This window comes from Hibiscus syriacus, unplaced genomic scaffold, assembly GCF_006381635.1.
Source record: "Hibiscus syriacus cultivar Baekdansim isolate YM2019G1 unplaced genomic scaffold, ASM638163v2 tig00112281_pilon, whole genome shotgun sequence".
Taxonomy (NCBI): Eukaryota; Viridiplantae; Streptophyta; class Magnoliopsida; order Malvales; family Malvaceae; genus Hibiscus; species Hibiscus syriacus.
This window is the reverse complement of record NW_024063292.1, coordinates 2,623,277-2,633,247: the sequence shown is the minus strand read 5'-3', so window position 1 is coordinate 2,633,247 and position 9,971 is coordinate 2,623,277. Positions and strand designations below refer to the sequence as shown.

Sequence of the window (9,971 nt, the reverse complement as noted above, 5' to 3'; positions counted from 1 at the left end):
GAATTTCTAGGAGTGCTGGTTCTAATCCACTGTGGCCCATCTTAGGTGGTCGACCTTCCAATGTTGATATTCCCTTATGCAACTATTGTGGTGGTCGCCTATGTTTCGAATTTCAGGTACTTGGTAATCTTACCCTCATGGAAGCCAATTATCTATCATCAAGTTTAAAGGCGAGAAAAAAATATCAATACTCCACTACAATCCTTGGTGGATTTTTTTGGGTTGATTTTAGAATGTTAATTCCTCCTTAAGATCTCTATGCTCGCTGGAGAAAGGAAATTTCTAATGCAAGTTCTTTGCATATTTGTTGTTCAGATATTGCCTCAGTTGCTTTATTACTTTGATGTGAAGAATGATGCTGGTTCTCTTGACTGGGCAACGATCGTGGTATATACATGTGAAGCCTCTTGTGAAGGTGTAGGTTACAAACAGGAATTTGCCTGGGTACAACTTAGTACTACTAATTGCCCTTCATGGTGTGTTTTTTTTTTTTAATGAACATGTTTGAGGGAAAAGTTGTTTCTGGTTTCTTATAATGACAAATTTTGGGATTGTTGCTTGAAATTTAGCTTAGTGAAGGAGAATTATTATTTTTTATCTTAGGATGGGTAAACTTGGGTTTTTATCATACAATGATATCCCTTTATGATAGAAACAATATTGTTTGGTTCCTTTTTATTTGGATACTGATGACGTGAGAAATGGGGTTGTGGTGGTGTTTGCCGATTCATCCCTTCTGGTTTGGGTAGAGCTGTAAACGATGGTTATGTATAGGAGATAGACGGTAGATGAGCATAAGGAGATGATGAACTGTGAGAGAAGCTTCTATAGAAATAGAGAGAGTCATTCCAGTCTTCTATGGTGGTTTATACAGATCATTAGTGTTGGTGTCAGGTCTAGGATGATGATAATTATTATAGGTTGGCAGGGAGAATAGAATTGATTGTCTAATAGATCACGTGGATGTGTCACTGATCATGTCAATGGATCATAATTGATCAGAGGATATGGAGTTCTGAAAATTTCGAGGAATTACATCACAAGTGTGATTTGCAAAAGAGATCTAAAGGAGGTACAACAGATATTAGAGGATGTATTTAATATGAAACGGTAATATCTTTAACATACCTTTGTGAGCACTCTATGGCATGGCATTTGCTGGTGTATTGAACTTTAAGACAAGCTCAAGCTCAGGACAAAACATTTTATGGATGTGCAAGGAACAGGTATGCCATCTACTTATGATTAAGAACATAAACCTGGTACTCTGTAGCATTTGGAGCACAAATAACTTTGTTCAGAAGATTTTCTTCAAATAGGGAAATATAAGTGTCCTGGTCCATGAAACCAATATTTGAAGATATACACAGTACTGGAGAACATAATCTGTATTTTCCTGAACCCACGAGACCATCAGGTGGAAAATGAGGTGGCCATAGTATGACTACCGGCCATGACTCTTATAGATCTTTTATGCTCTCCTTTAGTTAAATCTGTTTTACTTTATGCTTATTACTTATTTATGCATGATGTGAATATTTTTTTAAAATAAAAAATAAATTATAAGTATAAAGTCACTTTTTAAGTATCGTAGTAATATGCCACGATATTTATTTATGGTTTAAATTCTTTGAAGTATATCAAGATTAAAATGAGTAAAATTTATTATATATATGATTTAGGTGAGGGTTGTTTTTGTCCTTGAAGTAGATATAATTTATCGTTTTCGCTTCTATGATATTTTCGCATCAATATAACATTTAAAGTTGTTTAATTGCATCAATGTTTAGGTTTAAGGTTTAAGATTTAGGGTTTAGAGTTTATAATATACAATTAAACAATTTCGAGGGTTAAATTGATATGAAAATATCATAGGGACGAAATGATAAATTAGATCTATTATAGTGACAAAAGTAGTGTCCTTAAACCTAGATTTTAAAAATGAATAACTAAAAATTATCTATGTAGAATTTATATTTTGATATAACAAATAAGGGTAAAATATTAGTTGGACTAAATTGAATTTATTCAAAATTTTCAAAAATAATTCAAAATCCAACTAAATTTAAAAGATATGTGTTCAATGTTTCTAAACTTTATCAAAACTTTAAAATGAGTTTTAAGTTCAAATTATATTAAAAATATCTTTCAAATACTTTAGAATGTTTTTCAAAGTCTTGTATTTCTCAAAATGTCATAAATTATCTTTTTGAACAAGTTTTGACCAGAAGTTTCGAAACTTTTACAAGAGTTTCGAAACTTTCCAAGATAGTAGTCCAAAAAGTTTTGATAATTTTCAAGAGTTTCGAAACTATTTCAACAGTTTTGAAACTTTCCCTAAAGTTTCGATACTTTGGCTCCAACGGTCATATTTTTTCCAACGGCTCTTTCGAAGAGTTTCAAAACTTTCTCTAGAGTTTCAAAACTTTGTGTACAAGACGTTTTCCAACGGTTCCAAACCTTCCCAAAAAGTTAGAAACAGTCAGTAACTCATTCCAACATATAAAAACAAGTTCAAGACACTTGAAGAAAGTGAACAACACCTACCCAAGCAATCAAACACAAGAGAAGAGTTATTTAATCTATTTTTCTTTCTCTTGTAAATATTAGTGTTTTAGTGAGCTTAAACTTTGTAAACATCTACCATGTAAGAGTTTTCTTGTTTAAATCTCTTGTCCTTGTAAGGGTTTTAGTTTACCCAAGTGAAAAACTAGTGAGTTGTAAATGTAACTCTTGATCATTGAAAAAGAAAGAACAAATTAGTGTATTTGTTGAAAAATCATAAGTGAGGAGCTTAGGTAGTGAATGTAGACTTAGTTGATAAGTCGAACCACTATAAATCATTGTACAAATTTCCCTATCTTTATACTCCCTACTCCCTAAACTTTAAATTGACAATTCACCCCGTCTTAGCACATTTTCAGTTGATCAATCGAGCTTCATCGAACCCAACAATCTATAATAATATTAATATTTCATGTTAATACATGAGATGTGTTTTATATTAATATGTTATTTTTAATTGTTTTAAATAATCATATAGTATTATTTGTCTATGTCTCTATGATAAGATATACATACTTTGCAAATATAACTGGTCGAAATTAAATTTTTAAAGAAAAACATTTTTTTAGTATTAAAATCTGTCAATGAAATTATTAAAAAAAATCTGTCAATGAATTTTTTTATAATAGATAAATTAAAATGAATTTTTTGATGGATACTTTAACTTAATTGATTTCTATTGATATATTATATTATTGATAAAAAATTAAATAAATATAATATAATTAAATATTTAAAAAGTGATTTTACAAGATTATTTGAATTTTAAGATAAATTCTTAAGATTAATATAAATTATATTTATTAATAATTAAAATAGTAAAATAAATAATTAAAATTAAGTATATTAACGTTTTTTACTACTAAAATGTATTAACATTTAAAAGAGAAAATTGAATTTAAAGAATTAACTTTATAAAGAATTTGTATAATAGTAGATTTAGATTAATTAATTGATAAATTATATATCAATAATCATATACGTACATATTAACATTTAAAAGAAAAATTGAATTTAAAGAATTAACTTTATAAAGAATTTGTATAATAGGAGATTTAGATTAATTAATTTATAAATTATATATAAATAATCATTTATATATATATATCCGACCCGATTTACTAAACCTCTACCTAGGACCAAGCCGATCACCAACTCTAAACTCCCCCCCCCCCCACCAACTTTGCCCGAAGTCGAAAATCTAACCTTTGCATCATATAAATTTGTTGGCTTTCTTTCCATCTTTTCTTTCATTCCAAAAACCCAAAATCACAGACCAAGAAGAAAGATCGATTTTTTGGTGTTAGAAAACTCAAATGGTTGTTTGCCAAGCTTCAAAGATCGATCTCCCAACTCCCTTCTCCTCACCTTCTTCTTCTAAAGCTCCGATATCTCTCCTTTTTGAACCCCATTCTTTTTCCCTTGCCCTTCTACACTCTGATTCTTCTCTTTCCCTTTTTCCTTCTATTTCTTTCCCTTTCTCTTCCAACAAAAACTCCCTTACCGTTCCTTCTCCTTCATCGTCCTACAGTTTCCTTCTCCAAAAAACCCAAAAAAATCCTGACCCCAGAGTCCTTTTCATCGTCGCAGGTCCTTATAAAGGTGGTTCCAGGGTTCTCCTTAGGTTTTTTCTTTATAAGAATGATGGTAGGAAGGCTTTTGAGAAGGCTAAAGTTGTTGTTCCCAAGCAAAAGGGTATTGAGTTTGATGATAAAGTTGGGGTTTTGATTGATGTCAGTCACGGTTTGAAACTCATTATTTCTGGGTCTGTTAATTTCTTCGCACTGTATTCAGTCTCAAGCTCCAAAGTTTTGATCTTTGGGGTCAAATTGGTGGATAATATAGATGAAATTGTTGACGGGGTCGCTTTTAAGCTCATGAAATTTGCTGTGATTGATTGTTTGAAGCCTGTTTTTTCAATCGGTATTTCATTTGAGCGGTTGGTTTTAGGGGAGGAAAATGGGGTCAAAGTTTGGAATTTAAGAGAATTGGTGAAAGGGAAAAAGGTCAAGAAAGTGAAGAATTACGGTCTTTCAGATGGTGTAATTGGAGCTAACAATGGTAGATCTAGTTGTTCAGATATTGTTCCTAATAGCTATTTGGATGGAAAGATTGAAAACCCTACTGTTTCAGGTAAGTTCTGTCTGTGAGCTTTACTTTTCTTGCTTATGAATTGGTTTTCTGAAAGATACAATGGATTATGTAGTTTATTGTATAATTGTTGGGAATTTTACTTGCAACAAGGCTCAATTGATTTAGAATAGTGGCATCCTTATATTAAACTCCTTAGAGTTTATTACCATATTTTTAATGCATTTTATGTTGAAGTTCATCGGGATGCATGGTCTTTAGAAGAAGGAACTTTGAATGCTAAGTAGATCAATGCTTCGTTTGGGATGGCATCCAGAGATAGTTTACAGGAGATAGAGGAGGGTCTGGACTCTGAAGAGTGCTTGGTGTAAAAACATTTCTGAGTTACAATCTTATAAGAAGAAGTTTAAATACCTGATAATGCAGGGGGAATTCACCAATTAATATAATTAAAAATCGGCACATGTCAACACTATCTGCTGTCGATTTCCTGTACATGAGTTAGATTATTAGTTAAAGGAGCATATCCAATTTTAGGATTCTAGCTTGAGCCTTATCAAACAAAAAATAAATATTGGTTAATTGATTGGGGATTTAACGGGACCTTATAAATTTGAGTAATAAGTTCTATTTGTCTTGAATCTTCTGGTGATAAAATTTGGCAGGACAGTGTAACTTCACTTAATTGGCTTTACTCGGAAATCCTTTGCATAGGCTCATACTACATCTGCTGAAATATGTGTAATTCATTATTTTCCCTAACAATTTGCTTTTGTATCTATTTAACTAAGCAGTTGTTGACCATTGTACGAAATATGCTGTCATTTGGTTCAAATCTTAATGATGTGTCGAGATGGTCAATTAGTGATTTAATTACATATAAAGTATGCTTGATTAAGAGCTCTCATATATGTTTGCTTTTGTTTAAGTCACTAGTAGGTGTGATAACTACACTGTTCACTGTATTTATAGTAGGTTACTATAAAGATTAATATACAACACTTCCACATTCTAAGTACTTGGCTAATAATTTTTTCTTTTTCTCTATAAATATATATATATATATATATATATCTATATTTAAAGTACTGAGAAAGTTGACATTGAGGTTGGTTCCCTTTTTCCTTTGATTGGCATTTTGATTTACAGTGAACCCAAGGTCTGGTAAACACAGACAAGGATTGGTCGAATCAGGAGTGTTATTTGTGCCATTTGAGCAGGAGGTTAAGGGCTTGACATCTATGAAAGTGCCATCTATGTCCTTGAAGGCAATTTCAATTCAACCATTGTCCTCGACGAGGTTCTTGGTCTTGGATACTTCTGGAGATTTGTTTGTCTTGGATGTAACAGACACAGCTCTTGGATCAAATGTCACCAGCTACATGAGGCGATTGCCACATGTTATGAAGGTGCATAAAATGGCTGTTTTTCCTGATGTTTCCTCAAGTAAGCTTCTCTACTTCATTTTTAATCTTTCCAAAGGCTTCATTGGTTAGAAATGCTTGCATGGTCCACAAAGGCATGTGACTAAGAATTATTGCATGCGGGACTATTCTGGATACCTAGGAAATGATTAGATGGTGGAGCCTTTCCCTTGTTCTTTGCTAAATGCTACTGCGAGATTGGGTTGAAACTTAGAAGTAAAATGCTATGATAAACAACTCATATTAATGAAAAGGAATAGAAAAATAAAATGGGTCAGTAAAAAGTTCTGTGGAACTTTGTTAACGTTATGACATTTGACCGTAGCTTTATTGGGGAAATGTTTTATGGTCGATCTTTATATCACATCTATGCCACTAAATGATACTTTTTCTAATTTCGTAGGAAGGCAGACTGTTTGGATATCAGATGGGCATCATTCCATGCACGTGGTGGACATTAGCTCTGCTGTGAATGAAACTGATAAAAGAGAGAGTGAGGAATCCACCAATATGAATCTCAAGTTTATAAATCCTCTGCTTTCATTAATTTAATTTTTCATTTGTACGGTCTACATTTATCTATATTGGGAGAATACTTTCATGTTCTCTAACATAGTTTGGCTTCCTTTATGGTGCGGGCCTTACAGTTTTTATTCTTGCTTGTGATAGTTTAGAGATCTTCAGAACTTAATTCATCAATCACTTTATTACTGATATATATATGTGTGCGTGTGTGATTGATGTGTTCTCATTGTCCTTTACATGGTGTGATAAAATTTAATTTTAGAGGTTTTTTTCTCCTAACATTTAGGAGAGACGGTTTACTATTTTTCTTGTTTTATTTGCAAGTTGTTCAAGCAATTTTTACTAGCGAAAAGATCCAAGATATGATACCTATGGCTGCAAACAGTATTTTGATCCTTGGACAAGGTAACCCCTTGTTTCTTCTTTCAAGGATATTCTATCCTATGTTACTTGGATTTGGGTGCGATGATACAATTATTTGTCTGGCATGGTATGGTTAATTTTTTTCCCCATTTATTTGGAGGATCATTAGAGGTATTTGTCAAACAAGAACATTGGAAACGGATACTTCACGAAAATAGTTGGAGGAACATATATTCTATCTGTGAAAAATTCTCCTTGAAATTAGAAATTAACTGGAAGTGTTGGCCTATATAATCTCTGTCATATTTTCAACGAACAACTATAAAGTTAATTGAATGTGCAAGACATCTCATCAATATACGATGAATTGGTCTTGGGGCTACATATGTGATTGCATATAAGCATAATTACATATACAGTTATGCTTACTCATATATGCCCCACACTCTTTCCCCCTTTCCTTTTTCACTTTGATCCCAGTTTAGCATGAACATGTTTTTGCTCTTTGCATAATTCAGTTTTCAAAGTTCTTGAATTTACCTACCTATACTGAACAGGAAGCTTGTATGCATATACAGTCTCCTGAAGTGGTTGGCAACCATATCTTTTTGTGCGGTGAGTGTCTTGCTTTCTTTGGTACAAGATAATTTTGAAGTTGGATGCCCTTCTACTGATTTCATTGATTCTTTTTGTAGGTAATTTCTGTTCCTGGTTGTGTTTTGGTGATTTTATACCCTCGATTTGTTCCCAGACCGAGTTTTTAGTGAGTACGTGTAACTCTTTTTCAAACTGTTTATTAATCGGTTCTGGATTGCCATTCCCTGAAATTTAGTTGGCTGTCTCACATCTGCAGAACAAAGGAGTCTAAAGTCATGATCTGCAGTTGTCTCGTGTCTAATGGTGCATAAGACTTCGAGGACATCGACCTCTTGAAGGTATGTATAATAACATGAAGTTAAAGTTTATCATAATAAATATTGGGTAATTTAACATATGAAATTATGTAGGCCAGAAATATTTTTGATTGTGTTCCTACTTGTTATTTATGGTAGGTTTGGAACTTGTGTCCAACGCATATTCGATTAGGATAATAAGACCGTCCAGTTATATGGACAACTTAAAAAGAATTGAATATACCCATGTTGGACACATCTGCATCGGATATTTACACTCGAGTCCAAGTAACATAAGTTGAAAGTTGGAACTATGGTTGGGTTTCAAGAACCAATTAGGTTCGAATTGGTCGAGTCTAATCCCATTCAGTTTGTGAAACTGAAATATTTTTATAAACTCTAGATAGCGAGAATCTTATTGCATGCATAGCCAATTGAGGGGGTTTGATTGTGAAAGTATGGCTTACGGTTGAAAATTCTTTTGCTTTATCAAGCTATAATTTACGTTTCTGTAACATACAGAATCAATTCGGATGCTGAGGGGGTCACATCTTGGTAACTACTGCAAACACCATTTACATCAAAGCCTCAACTGAAGCTATTTGGTCGTTGCATCGGTCCATTTCATCTTTGCCACCATGCAATTAATTACACCTTATGTTGTTGAGAAGCTGAGGTGACAAAAGGATGGCAGCTAGTGTGTATGATCCTTTATCAAACTCCATTGTTGTGTTTCTTTTAAAGGTCAGTCACTGCGTCAACATCTGAGCATTGAAATTTGAAGGGGCGATTTTCTAATTCATGTTCATGTTTAAGTTGTTTTACATTTATATAATTTTTAACAAAGTTAATTTGAGTGAAATTCTTCATTTTTCGAATTGAGTTAACTGAAAGTTGCAACCAAAACGAGAATGATGAAGAATCCAACTAGTGTCACTTGATAACAAAATATGATGAGGTTGAGGTTAAGGATGAGTTGATCCAACATATACACGTGGTTATATAACATTTTTGGAAAGATAATCTGGCATTTTCAAAGATGAAACGAAAGGGAGAAAGAAACTGGTGGGAGAGATAACCTCTCCCTGTGAAACCTACATTACAAACACAAAACCTACGCCCCCACTTATTAACATCCGCTTACCTTCTAGTTTTTCTTCTTTGTGATGGATGACAACCACATGCTCATGCACATTCACGTGTATCACAGGCCATCAATTTTTGTATGTAGCTCAACAAATTGCAAATCCTCGATTCCTCATAGAGTGGTTGCCCTCCGCTCGCGGTTCCGACGTTTTCTTTTTATTCATCGTCAAGGACCAGGATTCTAATTGTCCCGTCATTTTATCTTTTCTTAATTTTATAGTATACTCATTAATATAAATGAATATTTCAAACACGATCTATTATTATTTTTTAATCATCAATATTTGATTTATTTATTGATAGATTCAAATTAAGTATTGCATAGGTCTATTGTATGCAGAGGCGGAGCTCTATTGTATGCAGAGGCGGAGCTCTCTTGTAGCCTAAGGGGCCTCGGCCCTTGTAATTTTTTATGTTCAATAGATTTTGATCTAATAGTATTTTAGTTCATGTAAAAATAAGTATTCAACTTAAAAAACAAGAATTTATTAATTATTCAATCATGTAGGGGCTAAACTAAAAATGATAATCTAATGTTCTAGTTTTTTTGGTTAAACAAATTAGGTCATTGTAAGTTTAAATATTAGACAATTAGACATTATCTTCTGAACTTTAAGTTTAAATACCTAATAAGTCATTATATGTTTCTTAAAAAGTTCAATATTTCGGCCTTTGCCAATTCCTAATTCTAGTTCCGTCCCTGAGTGTATGAATGATCCTCCTAATTTAATGTTCTCTATTCACAAACATCAGAATTCAAGTTTTTAACTTTATTTAAGAGATCTAACATCGCATCTCATTAAATCAATTCGCAATCGGTAAAGATGAACAATCATTAAATATATTGATGGTCATTATTTTATAAACAATGTTATTTTTTTTTCTTTCTCATAAACAAAAGAGTTCCTTGCTGTGAAAGAAGAGTGAAAGGGAGAAAAATCTCAAACAACAAATTAATTGTCGG

At 32.7% G+C, this 9,971-nt stretch overlaps 1 protein-coding gene and 1 long non-coding RNA gene across 3 annotated transcripts; both read left to right on the top strand.

Annotated features, from left to right (window-relative positions):
• Positions 1-3: 3 nt before the first annotated feature.
• On the top strand, positions 4-485 carry LOC120177103. The gene is made up of 2 exons (XR_005521374.1): positions 4-116; positions 316-485. It is a non-coding gene; the product is annotated as an uncharacterized LOC120177103 (long non-coding RNA).
• Positions 486-3,761: 3,276 nt separating this feature from the next.
• On the top strand, positions 3,762-8,658 carry LOC120177083. 2 transcript variants are annotated; one of them, XM_039183328.1, is made up of 8 exons: positions 3,762-4,698; positions 5,806-6,102; positions 6,484-6,573; positions 6,930-7,010; positions 7,526-7,583; positions 7,664-7,731; positions 7,822-7,903; positions 8,384-8,658. In XM_039183328.1, the coding sequence occupies exons 1-5, from the start codon at positions 3,882-3,884 to the stop codon at positions 7,552-7,554; spliced, it is 1,314 nt and encodes a 437-aa protein (XP_039039259.1). In that variant the 5' UTR covers positions 3,762-3,881; the 3' UTR covers positions 7,555-7,583; positions 7,664-7,731; positions 7,822-7,903; positions 8,384-8,658. The 2 variants fall into 2 exon arrangements, with proteins under 2 accessions (XP_039039259.1, XP_039039258.1); XM_039183327.1 differs by having other exon boundaries at positions 7,664-7,735.
• The last annotated feature ends 1,313 nt before the right edge of the window (positions 8,659-9,971 follow it).